We start from the raw sequence: 19313 nt of genomic DNA, 5'->3' as shown, positions 1-19313 counted from the left end.
CTGGCTTCAGGACACAGGGATAAGCAAGAGGGAGGTATAGAGTGGCAGGAGAGGGCCAGAACCTGACAGGTATTGATCATTAACCTAAAGGATCTTGGCCACTCCCTGTGGGTTGTGGGAGCCTTAGTTTTTTGTTGTTGTTGTTTCTGTTTATTAACATATAATGTATTATTTGTTTCAGGGGTACAGGTCTCTGAATCATTAGTCTTACACAATTCACAGCACTCACCATAGCACATACCCTCCCAGGGTCCATAACCCAGCCACCCTCGCCCTCTCCAACCCCTCCACTCCAGCAACCCTCAGTTTGTTTCCTGAGATTAAGAGTCTCTTATGGTTTGTCTCCCTCTCTGGTTTCATCTTGTTTCCTTTTTCCCTCCCTTCTCCTATGATCCACTGTCTTGTTTCTCAAATTCCTCATATCAGTGAGATCATATGATCATTGTCTTTCTCTGATTGACTTATTTCGCTCAGCATAATACCCTCTAGGTCCATCCACTGTCATTGCAAATGGAAAGATTTCAGGGGTATTTATGGCTACATAGTATTATTCCATTGTATATATATACCACCTCTTCTTTAGCATTCATTTGTTCTTTCCATAGTTTGGCCATTGTGGACATTGCTGCTATAAACATTCGGGTACACGTGCCCCTTCGGATCACTACATTTGTATCTTTAGGGTAAATACCCAGTAGTGTGATTGCTGGGTCGTAGGTTACCTCTATTTTCAACTTTCTGAGGAACCTCCATACTGTTTTCCAGAGTGGCTGCACCAGCTTGCATTCCCACCAACAGTGTAGGAGGGTTCCCCTTTCTCTGCATCCTCACCAACATTTGTCATTTCCTGACTTGTTAATTTTAGCCATTCTGACTGGTGTGAGGTGATATCTCATTGTGGTTTTGATTTGTATTTCCCTGATGCTGAGTGATGTGGATCACTTTTTCATGTGTCTGTTGGCCATCTGGATGTCTTCTTTGCAGAAATGTCTTCATGTCCTCTGCCCATTTCTTGATTGGATTATTTGTTCTTTGGGTGTTGAGTTTGGTAAGTTCTTTATAGATTTTGGATACTAGCCCTTTATCTGATATGTCATTTGTGAATACCTTCTCCCATTCTGTCAGTTGTCTTTTGGTTTTGTTGACTGTTTCCTTTGCTGTGCAAAAGCTTTTGATCTTGATGAGGTCCCAGCTGGGGAGTAACATCGTCAGAAGTTTGTCCTGCGAGAGTCCAGAGCCCCTTCCCGCCTAGGACTACATCTACAAACAAGGAGAACCCCAGATACATGAGGCCCAGAAACAAAAGGAGCCTGCTGGTGTGGGGGAGGTGTCCTTCTCCTCGGTAACTTCCCTAGTGGCAGGAGTTCCGACTGGAGCAATGGCCAGACTGGGCAGGGCTCCCTGCTAAGCAGCTAAGCGCAGTTCCCTCAGTTTCTTAAGGATGCCGGGAGGTTCATTGTGGACCTGGTGTGCAAACCACCCCTTTGCAGGAGGTCCAAGCCTCACTGCAGCCCAGAGCCTGAGGAACAGGGCCTCAGCTGCATCTGGGAAAACAACCCCACCCCTCCACCCAAGAGAGGACAAGGCTGAGAGCAAGAGCGCAAAGCCCCAGAGATGGGCAAAAACCAGCGGTACCAGGAACCCTGCTGCACCTCTAGGCAAGGGGGCCCTGGATATTAGCCGCCTCCTTCTGTTTGTTTGATGAGGAATCAGTAAGACCTGTACATTACTTCCTGGTCAACCGCTGTTTATTTACTAGAGCAGTGGTGGGTCCCGGTGCCTTGAGACCCGGCCCTGTGACTTCCCACCTCACCCACGGAACATTGCCCCCCTCATAAGCTGAGGGAATGTGGGGGTAGGCAGGCCCAGCAGACCCTCCTATCCTGGCCTTGGGCCAGAGCTTGAGCTCCAAGCTGTTGTCCAGGACTGTGCCTGTGCTGGTGCGACAGGGGACTGGGCCTTGCCCCACAGGCCCTCCCAGTGCGAACCTGTGTTGACACGGTCAGATGGGGAAGAGCCCTCTATCACTCCCAGGGGCCACACCCAGAGCCCCTGGGGAAAGCTTGTCATCAGGAAGAACTGTGCCTCAGGAGGCAGTAGGATGCTGGCCTGCTGGCCTCTACAGTGACCCAAAACAGAAAGGGGACCAACAAGGTAACATCTGAGGATTCTCCAAGCCGTGAGGTCATACAGTCTTATGATGGGACAGGGATCTCCAGGACACAGGAATCCCACAGAAATGTGAGGACAGCCACTGACCCCACCGGGACTCTGGCTTTTTCACCTGGGCCACAGAGCCTCGGCCTTCCCCAGTGAGGCGCCCGCATAGGCCCTGTCTCCTGTGGGCTCACAGCCAGGCTTTGGGGGCCCATCTCAGAGACAAGTCCATGCATACCTCCCCATACCCTGACCTCCATACTAAGTACTCTGGGGGCTGAGAGGGAAGGCTGACTGCAGAAACTCAATGTGCAAACCCCTTCTGCCTTAGCCTTCTGCCCAGATCACGCAGCAACCGCTCAGGGTGAAGAAAAGTCCACAAAGCTAGTCCGCACCTCCTTCCTCTAGAGCATCACCTGCCCTCCCCTCAAGACTGCCTCCCCCATCCCTTATTACCTCAGGGACAGGGGACCTGCCCATGAGGGGAGCAGAAACAGGGGAGGACATCCCAGGGGTGACAGGACAGAGCTGAGCTGCTGAATCCTTGCTAGAGTTGACACGGGAGTTCTGACCCATGTCCGGGGGCCAAGTGTCATGCCAGTCCCTTCACAAGCAGCATGTCATCTACCTCTTGTCACAACTCCATGAAGCAAATGGGGTAGAGTAACTCGGAGGGTCTTTCCAGGGCTGCAGCCAGCCTTGCTCTGGGTACACAACACCCCGCAACCAGCCTTGCCAAGGCTTCGCTGCAGGGGCGCTGGCCCTGCCTCCCTGCTGTGATGCCCAGGCGCCCGCGGGACATGGCCACACTGGGTGTGGCCCCGTGGGGCCGGGGCTGCAGGGTTTCATGAGCCCATCGGCCTCTGCCCCAGCAGGAGCAGGGGGCAGAAGGCTCTGAGCTCAACAGACGGAACTGCTTGGCCAGGAGAGTCCCAGAGAGAGGAAACATTTTTCTATTGTATTCATCTTTTTCAAAAGGGAGTGTGGGGGCCCTATAAAAAAAAAAAAAAAAAACCAGTATCTCTGAAATGATTTGAAAGAGCCCCTCTTTTCTGCTGGGTTTTTTCCTTTGCCAAATCTCGTTAGTAGGGGCTTTCAGATGTCGGGAGGCGGAGTACGGTGATAAAAGCAGGAAAACAAAACCCATTAGAAGAAAGTATTTGTGGCAGTGTTTGAAGGATGTGTTAAAAGGTTCACTTTTTTCCCATGCCTAAACGGTGTAAAACCAGGGACAAATAACTCTAATGAAGCATATGCTCTCAGCCAGCTCCGCTTTGGAAGCGAGTTATTAAAAAGACCAAAAGAGAATGATTTAGGAGCTCATGACTCATTTAATTTTTATTGTCTTTATATGAACCAGTCATGAATCCATTGTAAAAAGATGAGAGGCGTTTGATTAGCATGGAGAGCTGTTTGCAACACGATAGACAGTGATTGTAGGTTCTGCATTAAAATAATCTCATTAAATGCTTGGGTACATTTTGTTTTAAAATCTTGGAAAACCCTGTACTTGAAGCACTCAAAGGCTTTGACCAATTCTTTCCGGCTTGTGTCAGAAACCCTGGCTGCAAACAAACGTCCGGCTCTTTTGAGCTTTGGGTGAGCTCCACCCTCTAGGAGGATGGGCCAGAGCCCCACCAGAGATGGGCCCGGACCCAAGATCCAGCAGCCTGCAGAACCCGCTGAGGGCTCCGCCCCACCAGGTGCCTCTACTGGGCCATTGCTTTCCCAGGGGTCTCTTCGGGGTCACCTCTCTTCTCTCATAGTACTGACTTCAAAGCTTCACTGTGCTCAGTGACCACTTGCGACCCCAGGTCACAGGGACAGGGTCCCCTCAGGGAGGTTCTGATCCAGCTTCTAGACCCTTTGAATTGGTCAAAGCCTTTGAGTGCTTCAAGTACAGGGTTTTCCAAGATTTTAAAACAAAATGTACCCAAGCATTTAATGAGCTCCACGCAGCTGCCCTGTCTCGGCTCTCCAGCCCAGCCCCACTCAAGGGAGCTCTCGCTCAGCCTGCAGACAGGCTTTATTAACTGCAGACAATAGTGCAACCATGAGCCTCATATGCGCCTCCTAGCACACTCATGTAAGTAGGTGTATAAGATAAGCTCTTAGAAGTGGAATGATGACGTCCAAGGGTGAGCATGATTTCAGTGCGATGGGTATCACCAAATCTCCCTCCAAAAAGGCCGTACAGTTTATACTCCCTCCAGCAGTATCCAGGCACACCTTGGAGATGCTGAGAGTTCGGTTCCAACCACTGCAACAACATGAACATTCAATAAAGGAAATACTGCCATCAGAGGAATCAAATGAAGTTTTTGGTCTCCAGTACTTATAAAATCTGTGTTTATGCTATACTGGAGTCTCTTAAGTATGCACTAACATATGTCTAAAAAAAGTACATACTTAATTAAAAAATGCTTTCTTGATGGAAAAATGCAAACCATCCTCTGAGCTTTCGATGAACAGCAATCTCTGGTCACAGAACACCATAACAAATATAATAATGAAAAAGCTTGAAATAGTGCAAGAATTACTAAATGTGACACAGAGACATGAAATGAGCAAATGCTGTTGGGAAAGTGGTGCCAACTGACTCAATCTACACAGAACTGCCACAAACCTTCAGTTGGCTTTTTTTTTTTTTTTAAAGGAAAAAGAAAAGAAAAGAAAAACCACAAAATCTGTGAAGAGCTTAAAGCATTGTATCAGGAGAAAAAATTCTGATTGCACGCCTTCTTGGTCCCTAAAATGAGCCATGGAAGGAAATTTTGTTTTAAAGATTTATTTTTTTGAGACAGAGAGAGAGCACAAGTAGAGGGAGCAGCAAGGAGAGGGAGAAGTTGGCTCCCTGCTGAGCAGGAAGCCTGACGCAGGATTCGATCCCAGGACCCCGGGATCATCACCCAAGCCAAAGGCAGACACTTCACCAACTGAGCCACCCAGGGGTCCCTAATCAAATACTCCCTGGAGTGTTTCAAGGACAGCAAGAATGCCAGTGGGTGTGAGGGCTGTGAGTGTGGTTCAGGTTAGAGTTGCTGATAAGGCCTTCTCAGACAGGAATTCGTGATGGAGCATCCCCCTGGGAAGGTGGCAGCTCCCCCAGGAAAAGGCAGCAGGTTAGAGGCAGTCTGGAACTTCAAGTGATCGCTGCAGTGCCTTGTGTCACCTGAGGCCCTCACTGCCCCAGCTGGGCTCACCAGGCTGATCAGCTAAGGATCCATGGCCTACAACTCCCCAGAGGGCCCCATGAGCTGCACTCATCCACGTGATACCCTGGAGTCTTAGAGTCACGAGGTACCTGTCCTCCGGCCTCTGAGGGTGGACACACTGAGTGCTCAGAGCCGTGACTCCGAGATGAGCTTTCTGGTGCAAGTGCCTAGCCGCCTGTGTGCACTTGGACATGCAGCTTTGCCCACAGGCCAAACGTGCAGCACCCACACAACTGGGTCAGAATCCCCCTGATGGAACAGTGGAGCTGACCACAAAGTTAGAGAGAGCAGTCAACCCAAGACCTCCCCCACTCTGGCATCCAGCACGAGTTTGGGGAGTGCACAAAAGTACCTTCCGGTTGAGTAATTTGCCAGAAGGACTCAACTCACTGAGAATGCTTAGATGCACATTGATGGTTTATTACAAGGGATAAGTGTAGGTTAAAATCAGCCAAGGGGTTACCTAGGACATTCCCCAAGAGCTCTCCATTCTGGACGGTCAGAACCCCAAGAGCTCTCAATAGCGTGCACATCTCTGGGACCTCCGCTCAGCTCACAGACTCCAGGCTATATGCTCTGTGAGGCCTCGAATCTCAGCCTGTGCCTCTGGACAGTAGTGTCTGGCCATGACTCGGGGGCATCTCTGTGAAATTCTCGGGGCTCCTCAAAGCCTGCAAAGCCCCCATCCTCTCTGCTACCCTAGCTCTGAAATTCCAGGTACTTCAAAGGCCCTGGATTCTGACCTCTTCTCCATTGCCGTGGTTCTCCGTGCTGTGGTCTGGAAAATGCCCTCTGACAGAGGAGTGAGTGTGGACCTCACCTCAAGCTTTCCGTCTCTCAAAGATCAGGGACTGTGCTTAAAAAGGTTGCGGCCTATATTTAATCTATTTTTAGAGTTAGGCTGATGTAAGTCTGATACATGTTTCTCTGTTTTACCCAGAATTTGAACTCTTTTATTCTCTGTACGCTCTTGTTTGTGTAGAAACCTCCATCTGTACCAGGAGTGAATGTTTGTATCCCAGCAAAATTCGTATGTGTACACCTAGTCCCCATTGGAGGGGTATCTGGTGGTGGTGGGACTGTGGGGAGGTGATTAGGTCATGAAGGTAGAACCCTCCCGAATGGTATTAGTGCCCTTATAAAAAGGGAGAGTCTGCCCTCGCCCACCGTGCATGGCTATAGCAAAAAGACGGACAGCCTTCCAAGAACCAGGAAGCAGGCTCTCACCAGACATGGAACCTGACAACACCTCGGTCTTGGACTTGTAGCCTCCAGAACTATGAGAAATTTCTGTGGTTTATAAGCAAAAAAAAAAAAAAAAAAAAAAAAAAATCAGCCAAGGGAAGAAGCCCCATTGGGTGGAATCCAGGGTGGTCCAAACACAGAGCCTCCATTGTTCTCTCCTGGTGCAGTGACACATGTAGCCTGTTCCCAGCACTGATGTGTAAGAACGGGTACAACATATTGCCTGCTGGTGAAGCTCCCCCAAGCCTGGTGTGCAGAGCTGCTGGTAGAGCTTGGTCATGTCCTGCTCACGTGAATGACATCTAGCTGCTTGGGGAGACACAAATGGCATTGCACGGCGCAGAGCCTCCATCATAAGGAGGTAGCCTGGTGGCCAAAGCCGCCAGGCAAACAAAGGCCAGACCTCTCTCTGGATGACGTTACTTCTTCACTTCTTCACTAGCCTTTCCTTCAGGGCTCCCCGAGAGCCAGCACCCTCGGCTAACACGCCTCCATCTGCTCAGCAGACACCGACTGAGCCACGCACTGCGGACAATACCGTGGTCCGCAGAGGGATGAGGTGCTTCCTCGTGGGCACTCAGATCACGGGGAAGACTGATCATAGAAACCCAAGTCAGCCAATGACTTGGGTTCCCTGCGGTCCTAGGGAAGCCAGGAGCCCTCCCACAATGACTTCTCTCACACCTGTGGCTCCCTGGCCCAGGCCTGGGACTGAGCCAGAGAACAGACCAAACTTGAGGGCTCACAATGCACATGACCGTTCATAGCAGCTCCCTGCCCAGAAGCTCAGCAGCTACTTAGGGATGGCTTCAAGCTGCAGAGACTTCTCAAGAGAACTCTGAGCAAGTATGTACAGAGTGGCAAGTGTGTCCTTTAAGAGTCTGGAAGGAAGTGACCAGCACGGGAACCCCCGTGTGGGTCGGGATGGTCCACCGGAGAGCCATGAGGTGGGCAGTGGAGGCGCCATGAGTGTGCACACACACGCTCACGTGTACTGTACTGTACATTGTCTTCCGTGGGCGTTTGTGTGTGTCCCCCAGCCCGGGGTGCCTCTGGTCCCTGCTCGGTCTGGATATCAGCCATGTGAGAGCAGACACCTCTGAAGCCAGATGTCACCAAGGGACTGCTTGTTCAGTGCTGGGGTCCATCCTGTTAAAGTGTTTGTGCAGGAGGGATGCTAGAGATAGTAGATTCTGGGGGCCAGAATCAAACCAGCATGAAGGAAAGACCCTCTCCTTGACTCCATCCTCCCCAAAGAGAACCAGAACAGAGGGCTCCTGAGAACATGGCTTCTGAGAAGGGCAGAGCCGGAAAGGCTTGGAATAAATGTGTCTACACTGAGTCCTAACTTGCAGCATTGACAGTACCATTAACCTGAACTCTGAAATCACCCTGGAGTCCTTGTGTTTAGCATTTAGTCACTAAATATTCCACATTGTTGGCTCATTTTCATATTACTTAGACCCGAGTCCCATGCATCACTATGACAACGTTCCCCATCTCACCTCTGCTTAAATATTGTTTAATACTTAAGTCTCATTTAATTACTTTCTTTATTAAGGGCAGATACTTATAAAATAGCTTTTAAAAGACAAAAACTATGCCTTTTAGTAAAATTGTCTCTTTCCCAAGGATGGATGTGTATCAGTACAAAGAATGGTCTAATCTGGCATCTGTTTATTTCTGGAAGGAACCTTGATTTTGCTAATACATTTCTATGCATCAGAACCAAAAAAAAAAAAAAAAAACCCATCCATAAAAAGACAATTACAGAGATGCAATCAAGCATTGATAGCAGTATTCAGACACGTCTCAAAGAACATTCAGGAGAGGAAGGATTACACGTTTAGTTTTATGTAGCTTCTTATAAATCAATTTTTAAAGGAATCTCCCCACATCCAATGAGGGAAATTTGATTTCAGTAGGCAGTACTCATGTTCCAGAAAACCATATGCACTTTGTTCTATAATTATATAATGCCTATTGTTTTAGCCCAGAGACATTATTTTATTTATTCCACAGTCAGCTTCTCCCCAGAGCCTAAGTCACAGGCTAGTAATGAGTTCGGTGCTCAGAGGAGAACGGTAATGTATCCAGCATCCCCTCATGCACTCGAAGAACTGATGTGCACCCCCCCCCCCAGCCCCTGAGCAATCACCCAGGAGTTTCACCTTGTCTACCAGCAGCGATGAGGAGAAACAGATGGAGAAATTAAATGATGTTGTTAGGGGCTCACCAGAAGGCAGCAGCTGAGTTTGAGATGGCTTGCGTGGGCTTTTCCCTCTCTGCCTGCTGCTCTGTGTGGAGCCTTCTTTTCGGCCAGTGTCCACAGGCCCTGGCCTGAGGAATGCAATGTGGAGGAGACGCGGGGTGGGGAAGCAGGTGCACCGTGCTTGGGATCAGTTCTCTGCCTTCCTGCCAGCCACCTCGTTTTGATGCCCCATCACTGGCAACATTCAGGTGGATGGGAAGGCAGGAGGTGGGCGCCTCCATCATCAAACCCAAAGAACCAAAACACAATCCCTGCAGAAGGCCTAGCTCAGCATCTCGTGCCATCCATTTACTGAGTATCTACTGAGGGCTCACTCGAGAGCTCACGTCCTCATCAGGCAGAGACAGATGCAAGTGGTATGCTAAGTGGTAGTAAGTGCCAGAAAACGGGAAGTGACAGGTGGGGTGGGGGTTACAGATAGGGCAGGCAGATAACATTTGGGCAGACTTGAAAGAGGGGGGTGCAAGCCAGACTGACAGCCTGGAAGAGGGGGCAGGATGCCTGGCATGTAGGCAACAACCAGGGATAACAGTGCCGGAATGGAATGACCAAGGAAGAGTGGAGGAGGTGGGGATGGCAAGTCATCCCAGCAGACCCTCTAGGGCTAACTCGGGGTGAGGGAATAGGGTCTGGTTGCTGTGTAGAGGACAGAGTGGAGGAGCAGAGGTGGAGGTCCCTGCTGTCCCCCAGATGAGAAGATGGTGCCTTAACCCACTGGCCACAGTGGAGGGGGTAAGAGAAGATAGACTCTGAATACATTGTGAAAGAGAGCTCTGCTTCCTCACTGTATGAGGACTGGGCTTTGTCTTATTTTCTGGCTTGGGTTTTTTCCTAAGGATTATACAAGGCTTGAGGGATGTGTGGTCCATGTGACCACATGGCGTCACCCAAGGGGCACCAACAGCAGGGGCCGCCAGAACCCGAGCCCAGCTTCCAGTGCGTCCTGCGAGGATAGGCTGTGGGCTTGAAGGCTCAGAGAGGCAGACGAGGCAAAGTGTCAGGGGGCCCCCAGTGCCAGCCCCCGCCAGCAGCTCTGGGATTATGCTTCAGGATGGAGTTCGCCCTGGAACCAAGCAGGTGAGGTATGGAGGGCTTCCCACGGTGAGAGCTGCACCCAGCTTCCCTGCCCTATTTTCCAGCTGCCACCTGCCATGGAGCCTCGAAGCAAAATACATTTTCCTCCAGACTTAGGTTTTGACACGCAAACAGCTTAGACCAGAAATATGTCAGCCCAGAATTGACTAACCATTAACTTTTCATAAGCAACTCAGGTATGAACCCTTTATGACTCTGTTATGACACAGGACAAATCAGCTATCTGGTGTTTTATTTTTACTATCGAAGCTTCTGCAGAGTGGTAGGAATGGGGCTTTTTCAAGCAGAGCAATGCTTCAGAGAAAACTCCCAGGGCTCTCACAACAATATTTTACTCCATCGGGAGGGCTGGTGTGCATCTTTTTTCTGATCATGAAAACGTGCTGCATGCATCCACGATCCCCCTTTCCCCCGTGCCCTCTGCCAGGCTTCCTTCTGGGTCTGCACCCCCTCACTGAGCTAATTAGCCAAAAAACATCCCTAAAGGACTCAAGATGGTGGCAGTGAGGCCCTCTGGAGTGTGAGCAAGGCAGAGGGTCAGTGGGTCAGCTGCTCTGTGGCTGCCCTCAGACAACCCCTGTGACACGGTGACTGGTGGCCTTCCCTCCCGCCTGCCACCACAGTGCTTCTGTGGAAAGGGGCACAGGGAATAGCAAGAGGGATGGTTTGGTGTTGGCTCTAAGAGGTCAAGAGGAGTTTTGCATGTCTTGCTAATAATAAGAAGAAAAGTGGGGCGCCTGGGTGGCTCAGTCGGTTCAGCATCTCCTTTGGCTCAGGTCATGATCTAGGGTCTTGAGATCGAGTCCCGAATCGGGCTCCCTGCTCAGCGGGGAGTCTGCTTCTCCCTCTCTCTCTCTGCCCCTCACGCCTGCCCCTACTTGTGCATGCTTTCTCTTTTGCTCACTCTGCTCTTTCAAATAAATACAATCTTTAAAAATAAAAATAATAATAATAGGGGCAAGGTTGTCTAGAGTTTTCTTACAGAACCCCTGGCATCTGCCCCTCCTGGCTCTCTTTGCTGTCCCTTCTCTTGCTCTTTGTTTGCCCTCATTTTCCTCAGAAATGTTTCCCTTCTTGGGTTATTCAGGTCTCTGCAAGGCACTTAGAACTATTTTGGGACAAAGTGGATCTGACCCGTGGTAGGCCATCTATCCCTGCAGGCCAACCTGTCCTACCACCTTTTTTTTTTTTCTTTTAATAAAATTTCACTGGGGCACCTGGGTGGCTCAGTCAAGCGTGTTGACTCGGTTTGGGCTCAGGTCGTGATCTCAGAGTCGTGAGATCGACCCCTGCCTCCAGCTCTGTACCCAGCACGGAGCAAGCTTGGGCTTCTCTCTCCCTCTCCCTCTGCCCTCCTCCCCACCCCACTCAGTCATTCGCTCTCTCTAATAAATAAATCTTAAAAATAAATAAAATTCCATTGGAACTTAGAGACACTCATTAATTTATATATTGTTAATGTTTATTTTCGTGCTACAAGGCAGAGTTAAATAGTTCACAGAAACCCTATGGCCCACAAAGCCAAAAATATTTGCTATCTGTCCCTTTAAGAAAAACTTTCTCGTTCTTGTTTTTAAAGATTTTATTTATTTGACAGAGAGAGATCACAAGTGGGCAGAGAGAGAGAGAGAGAGAGAGACACAGGAGGAATCAGGCTCCCTGTGGGGCAGAGCCCGATGTGGGACTCGATCCCAGGACCCTGCGATCATGACCTGAGTTGAAGGCAGAGGCTTAACACACTGAGCCACCAGGGTGAACCTCCTGTTCTTGTTCTAATTCTAGTTAGTTAATGCACAGTGCTATATTAGTTTCAGGTGTATAATCTCGTGACCCAGTGCTTTCTCCCATCACCCGGCAGTCATCACAAGAGCGTTCCTTAATCCCCATCCCCTATTTCACCCATCCCCCCACCAGGACCATCCCCTCTGGCAGCCATCAGTTTGGGTTCTTGGTTTGCCTCTTTCTAATTTTTTTTCTTTGCTTTCTTGTTTTGTTTCTTAAATTCCACGTGTGCATGCAATCATAGAGTGTTTGTCTTTCTCTGACTGACTTATTTCACTTAGCATCATACTCTAGCTCTGTCTATAGTGTTGCAAGCAAATGGCAAATATCATTCTTTTTGGTGGCTGAGTAATATCCCATTGTATATATATAGACCACATCTTCTTTATCCATTCCTCTATCGATGGACACGGGTTGTGTCCTGTTTGGTTATTATAGGTAATGCCTCTATAAACATGGGGGTGCATGTGTCCCTTTCAATTAGTATTTTTGGATTCTTTGGGTAAATACCTAGCAGTGCAATTGCTAGATCACAGGTAGTTCGAACTTTAACTTCAGCGAAACCTCCATACTCTTTCCACAGTGGCTGTACCAATTTGCATTCCCACCAACACGGCAAGAGGGTTCCTTTTTCTCCACATCCTCACCAACACCTGTTGTTCCTTGAGTTGTTGATTTTAGCCTTTCTGACAGGTGTGAGGTGATAGCTCATTGTGACTTTGATTTGCATTTCCCTGATAAGTGATGAGGAATATCTTTTCATGTGTCTGTTGGCCATCTGTGTATCTTCTTTGGAGAAATGTCTGTTCACGTCTTCTGCCCACTTTTTAATTGGATTATTGGGGGGGTGTTGAGTTTTATAAGAAAAACTCGAAGAGCTGCTCAGCAGGTGGACAAGAGCCCCCAGGAAACCAGCCAAGCAGGCTGAGGATTAGTAGTAGGAGGGAGCCCAGTTCATGGAAAACAAGAGGAATGAGTGGGAAGGTGTTTCAGCCCAGCCTCACAGAGAGTGTGAATCAGGCCTTAATTGGATAAACAAGGTTCAGGCCAATAATATGGAAGAGAGAAGGCATTCCTGCTACCCTGGCCAGCCTGGCCCTGCCGGCAGCTCTGGCCAAACGCCTGGGTTTGGCCACAGCATTTGTGTTTTCCTAGAAAAGCAGGAGCCTGGGCTCTCCTTCCCAGCCTACTCACTAGGGAGGCCAACCTGGTTGTCTTCCTCACCCTGTGCAGGACTTCGGAGAGGACAACTCCCTCTACATCACCAAGGTGACCACCGTCCACATGGGCAACTACACGTGCCACGCCTCCGGCCACGAGGAGCTCTTCCAGACCCACGTCCTGCAGGTGAATGGTTAGTAAATGGCTCCATGCATGTCATCCCCTCTAAGTGCTCCCCAAACGCTGCTCATGGCAACCTGCCCCACTCATGCATTCTTAAAGATGTGTCCGAGTCTAAGATAGCCCACCTATCTCATAAGTAAAGGGGAGCAGTGGAGAAAGGGCAGAGTTGGCCAACAAGTTTGTCTGTCGGCTTCCACTGGAAGCCTCCCCTGAGGAGGTGATGGTGATGCCAGGGGCGAGTCCCTCGGGCTGATCACACTCAGCAGCTGAGGCTCCCGCAGACCCCTGTAGAAGATGCCCTGCTTTCCCATGGTGATGGCCGGCAGCTGGGCTCTGGGATCCAGGGAGTAGTGGACACTGTCTAAAACACAACACTGCCGTTCCAGGGGCGTGCACCTGTGTCACTTGTCCATGGAGAGACATGACCTCCTCCACTGGGGACTGGTTCCCATCTCCCTCCTGGAGGGACTCAGCAAATCCACAGCCGGGGCCCAGCCAAGACAGAACCTGAGCAAACGCGGGAGGTTTTCGTTGCTTCTCACAGACCCCCGTGTTGCCAGGACTCCTAGAAATGGAATTATTAATCCCTCTTGAGGACGCCAACAACAAGCTAAAACAGCCAGCGATCTGAGCACTCGCCCTGGCCACTCCCTGTGCTAACACATCCCATAGGCTTTCCCAGTCAGTATGGTCTAACCCATTATGGCTAAATCTCTAGGTACGGTCACTTGTCTGCAGTCACACCACGGCTGGGTGTCTTCCTAGACCCAGCACTGTGCTTTGACGGCTGTGTCGCACTGCTGGCCCGTCCAGCCTGGCCCCTCTGGCCATCAGAACAGACAAGGCGTCCCCGGGTTTTGGCAGACCTGCACCCCACAGAAGTTAGCCGTGTCCAGCCAGACCTAGCCGGGCTTCACTCCTCGTCCTTAGCAGGGTGTTCATGTGTTGGTGTGGAAACTTCTAGTCAGCCCTAGATCTTTTGCACCAGCTGGTGCTCAGGGCTTCTGCTCTGAGAGAAAAGAAGCAAGGTGTTAAAAATGATTACATAATGAGGCTCAATTTCACTTTCCTCTGGAACCAGGGTAACAAGCCATTTAAGGACAACAGGGTGGTGCGCTCAGCCGGCGTCTACATTTACCCTACAGGATATTTGAGGGATTTTTATAGCCATACCTGCCTAACCCATATCCTAGTATTTGTCTTGACTGGGGATGTACTGAATTGTTTGGGGCTTTGTAGCTGGGCTTGCTGATCTGAATCCAGGCCTATGATGAAGTCACCAGATTTCTCCAGAAATAACCCAGGGGTTCCTAGTTACAACAGCCCCTGAGGGAGTTCACCCAGACCAGATTCCAAGGTCAGTCCTAAGTACAGGCAGCTCAGCATGGTCTGCTCAGGGCAGAGCTGGAGCTCTGTGGCAGGAAGCTGGCTTTTCTGTCTGAAACTGGCAAGTGGTGCTCTGCATGGTACCATGTGGGTGACGGTTTGTTTGGGAGGCAGCTCCCTGCAGTTTGCCCCAGGTCCATCGTGTCCTCAGACAAGCCTGGAGAAGGGAAATAAACCATATTCACAGACTGTTCATTCTGCCCTTGGCCTCCTGCCGCCACTTCCCAAGAATAGGGGGCGCAGGGAGATGGCTTGAGCTTTGTCCCATTTATTTCCTCCAAACAACTCCCTGAGGAGGGGAAGGGAGCCACCTGTCGAGGAACCTGAGTGCCTCACAGGTAAGAGCCTATACTCGGGCCTCTGCGAGAGAATCTGGGGTCTCAGATGCCTTCATAGACTAAGTGCCAAATCCATGCTGCCCCATGATCCCTCAGAATTCTGAGACTGAGGTCCTGATGGGGATGAGCCTATGTGTCACTCCCAGAGCTGAATACAAGAACAAGGCCCAGACCCAGGAGCATCATGAGGGATGGCTGAGTTTCAGGGAGAGAAGAGAGCCCTCCCCACCAGGAGGGAAGTGGGCTTCGCAGCTGGCATTGGAAAACCCCATTCACACCCGCCCTAACCACCCGCCGCCCCCACCCGAAGGCCCCTACAGACCTAGTCTCCACTGAAGAGACTGCTTTTGGCCCAGAAGAGTCTACACACAGCAAAACTTCCTGCTGAGAATCAAAAGAGGCCACTTGATTTCCTAACTGCAGACAGATGGAAAGCCTCTCTTGGTGCGGAAGCACCATCAGCAGTCAGAGGGACCATGTTAGGACATTTGTGCTTTGTGGTCAGTTTCCTTTGTCATTAAATTGGCCCCTGATTCTTGGCTCCCGTGACAGGCAGGCGGGGCAGCTTGGGTAGCCCTAGCTTCAGTAGCCCATGCAGTCCTGGGCTGGGCTGATTCCCAGACACTTGGGGGAAACATGTGGGTCCCCTAACCAGCTTCCTCACGGGAGCACAGTGCTAACGTAGGCCCAGAGTTGCCTCCCAAGGACACAAGGGCACTGTCGGTTGACCTGGGAAGTAGAAGCAAGGCTTTCTGAGTATTGTAAGCTTGCTGTGTTGGACAGAAGGGGGCAAATGTCTTATCTGTATGGGAAGATGCTGAAAATATGATATGAAAGAGATGATTATGATAGCATCGTGTGAGTACTTACTGCGTGCCATCCCTGTTTAACAGATGAGGTCGCCAGGGATCCCAGCACCCAACCCTGCAGTTAGGAGCTGCAAAGCTGCTCTTGACTCCAAAGCTCAGACTTCCCACACCTGCCCTGTCCTGCTGTACCCATCCTTACCCAGGCATTGTGTTATTGCTGTTGGAGAATCCGGATGTTGGATGCGGGTGTGGTCATTCAGCAGCTATGTTGTGCTGCTGTGGGCTATGTGCTCTGGAGGACAGGTCCCAGGAGGGCCTGGGTGTTGTGGAAGTCCCACAGTGGCGTTAGGCTCGGGGAGCTTTGCTAGGCTGCTGCTTGGTGCCAGAGGCTGTCAGGCGGAGCCTGAGAAGGCTGAGAAGACACTTCTGATGCTCAGGACAGAAGGAAGGCTGCCTAGCCTAGGAGTGCCCTGAGGAAGGGGAGAGAAAGCAGCAGCTGATTCCTCTGGGGGATTTGTTCCCTTTTGCCATTCATGCCAAGCATGATTGAAAACCATGAAAGCTGTCCCTAAGCTGCCCAGGTAAAACCCAGTGTGGTTGCCCAGCACAGCTGTTGGAGATCTGGTTTGGTTCCCCCTTGGCCGGGCAGATGGCCTGTTGCCTACTGAGCTGAGGCGGCGCCTGGGACACCCAGTCAGGGAGTGATGTTCTGTGTCTATTCCTTCACAGAGCTTCTCAACCAGAGGGAAGGGGCTGGGGATGGGGGGATGATGAGAAAGGGCGGGAAGAGGGCCCTGCCCAGTACCTGCTTCTCGGAAGGCTCCAAGCCTTTCTAGGACTTCTCCATCCTAAGCCCCGTGCAGACCCCAGCTAGCAGCCCCTGTCGCACAGAGTCAAGACATGAACCCTGAGCCAGAGGTGCCTGGGTTCAAGGGCTTGTGCTGGTGTTTCCTTGACATACAAGGAAGGCAAGTAAGCTCGCCTTTAAAATGGGAAGAACAGTAGTACCTCCTGCCTTAAAGGCCTGATGAGATCTGATATTCCTCCAGTGCTTGGAAATCCCTGATGCAGACAGAGTTCCCAGTTCAGGGTGGGACAGATATGGGAGAGATTTTGGTTGTCTCAAGCCACATGAAACTGTGGTTGGTGGACATAGATGCTCTGAAGAGTGGCCCCTCAGAGAGCATGCAACCCGTTATACAGATGGGAAAATCAAGACCCAGTGAAACTCGCCAAGCCAAAAATAAAATACTGACTTCTTTCTGGAGCTGCCCCACTCCTTGGCGGCAGGGGCCAGACCCCATATATAGGCCAGACCCCCGTCTTCTGGGGGTTTTCCATCCCCAACTCTGCATTGACCTGGCTGGCTAAAGGGAGCCCTTCCAGACAACTCCTTCACTCAAATTATTAGTGTAATTTCCTCACAGACCAGGCCTCTCAGAGATGCGGCCCAAACGCTGACATGATTTATAACTTCATGCAAACCTCCCATATTGCCCTCCTAGGAAAGAGCAAGAACTTGAGACATAAATGATTAATCCATTAAAATACAAACCCCTCCAACTCCCCACAGTTCAGACAAGTAACGATTCATTCCCAAAACACAATAATCCTCTCTCAAATCTGTTGATGACTCTAGCTTGGTCCTTTTGTGAATGTGTCTCTTACTTAGGACATATTTATGCTGCCTTTCACCTTGGAAATGATCCATGTTTCCCAAAGAAAATGGGCCTTTCTGTTACATATTCAAATGTTTTCACTGGAGGGTTTTGCAAATTTAAAAGAAAATGAATGTGTTTATCCAGAATATATTAATTTCAAATGATTTTTAGTGTGTGAATTAATACAAAAGGAGAGGGGAGATGCAGGCCAGAGGAAAACAGGTGCGTCTTTGTTGCCAGCAGGAAGCTGTGCCTGCACTCCAGCCCCTCAGTCTCTCACAGTGAGAATACCAAGCTTTTCCTGACTGGGCCCCAACCCGGTGGGAACCAGGGCTCCCGGTGTCTTTGACCCCTCCCTGACCCCCCAGTTTTTCTCGGGCTCACCTGTCCCTACAGGAGACTGCATCCTGAACTCTGGCTCTGCTAGGAGTTAGGAGTCACAGCTTCTGCCCAAAGGAAGCAGGTGTTCCCTCAGAGCCTGGGGCCTGGACCACACCTCGGCAACATGTGTGGATATCTCCTCACGTATGAGGACACCTGGGTTCTCAGGGCAGTAAGTGCAATCCCACCGCACTGAAGGAATAATGCTTTGGTTGTTTTTTGTGGTTTTTGGTTTTTGTTTTTTAAACCTTGTCGGGCCAGTCTCCCAGTTAGCAGGTGGTCAGGTCAGGGCATGACGGGCTTCTCAGTGGAGCTCCTTGGTGCCTCGTGGGTCTCCTTCCATGTCACAGGTTCCCTTTGTGCAGGGCCTGAAGCCAGGAAGACCCAGGAGGGCCAGGACTGGGTGCAACATCCCTGCGATCGCTGCTGGCCTGGCTGGGCCCCCGTGGTCTCCTCCATGCCAGTTTCTCAGGACAGACAGGATGGGAAGCCTGAGCCCCGGGTCCACAGCAGGTGGGGGGGCACCAGCCTCGTGGCCCCTCCAGCCCACAGCCCCATGTTCACAGTCACATACATGTAGGCTTGTTCCTGCTAGCCTTGTGTCTTGGCCCCCACCTATCCCCAAATACTCCAGCCCATGAATTTATGCTGACAGTTCCTTGGCTGAGAATTCTCTCCTCTCCTTTCCTGCCCACCTCTTCCGTCAGGGGTCCGTGTAACCTGCTTTGACCAGACACATACTGAGTTTCTCCTGCAGGCCCCTCCCAGGCCATGCTCTGGAAACCCAGCAGTGAGCAGACCGAAACCTCCATCCTCACGGAGCAAGTCTAAGGGTGAGGAGTACGAAGGAGGAAAGCTAAAAAACAAAGGAACAAGGAAAGTCAGATACAAGATAGAAATGGTAGAGGGGATGGCAAGAGAAGGCCTTACTGAGAAGTTGACATTTCTTTCAACTTGGTGGGAAGGTCACCAATCCTTCAGAAGGCTTTTGGCCTGAGCTCCCAGAGGACAGAATGACCATTTTTTGAGATAAGAGGGGAATAGATGAGTAGATTCGGGGAAGAAAGCTCAGAAGCTCATGCAGACATAATAAATGCCAGGTGCTGTGAAGCCAGTTGGGATTCCAAGTATGAAGTTGAAGGGACAAGTTGGACCAAAGAGGAGTGGTCAGCTGTGCCCAGTGCTGCAGACAGCTCAGGGAGGATGGGGTCAGAGAACTGGGCATCGAGTCAGGTTTGGCATAGGGTAGGAGGTGGGAATCGCTGGAGAAGAGCCATTTCCATGGGGCAGTGGGGACCTCTGCCTGGAACTGACCCAGGAGGCAACGGGGGAGAGAAATTCGAGCCCCCCAATACGAGCAACTCTTCAGGGTGCTTCCAAGGAGGAAAATGGGGCAGCACTGGGGAGAGAATTTGGGGGAAAGAGAAGTTTGGGAGTTTTTTAAGATGGAAATTAAAAGTTTTCTATAGGCTCATTAGGAATGAGTTTTCTATAGGCTCATTAGGAATGCTCATTAGGAAGAGGGAAAGGGGCGCAGGAGGAGGAGAGAAGTACAGGGAACGTCCTAGAGCGGGCGGCAGGAGGAGAGCACCTGCCCCGCCTGGCAGTCCACTCCAGGGGGAGGTGAG

General features: G+C 50.6%; 1 protein-coding gene across 1 annotated transcript in view; it reads left to right on the top strand.

The window, feature by feature from the left end:
* Positions 1 to 19313, top strand: part of FSTL4 (follistatin like 4) — a 411536-nt gene that overhangs the window by 345454 nt on the left and 46769 nt on the right. Inside the window, exon 8 of the mRNA XM_059174572.1 lies at positions 13000 to 13120. Coding sequence (XP_059030555.1) covers positions 13000 to 13120 — 121 coding nt within the window. The remainder of the gene's footprint in view (positions 1 to 12999; positions 13121 to 19313) is intronic.

Source organism: Mustela lutreola, chromosome 5, assembly GCF_030435805.1.
Source record: "Mustela lutreola isolate mMusLut2 chromosome 5, mMusLut2.pri, whole genome shotgun sequence".
NCBI classification, from domain to species: domain Eukaryota; kingdom Metazoa; phylum Chordata; class Mammalia; order Carnivora; family Mustelidae; genus Mustela; species Mustela lutreola.
The sequence above is the reverse complement of the archived record's forward strand: the minus strand, read 5'-3'. Positions and strand labels throughout refer to the sequence as shown.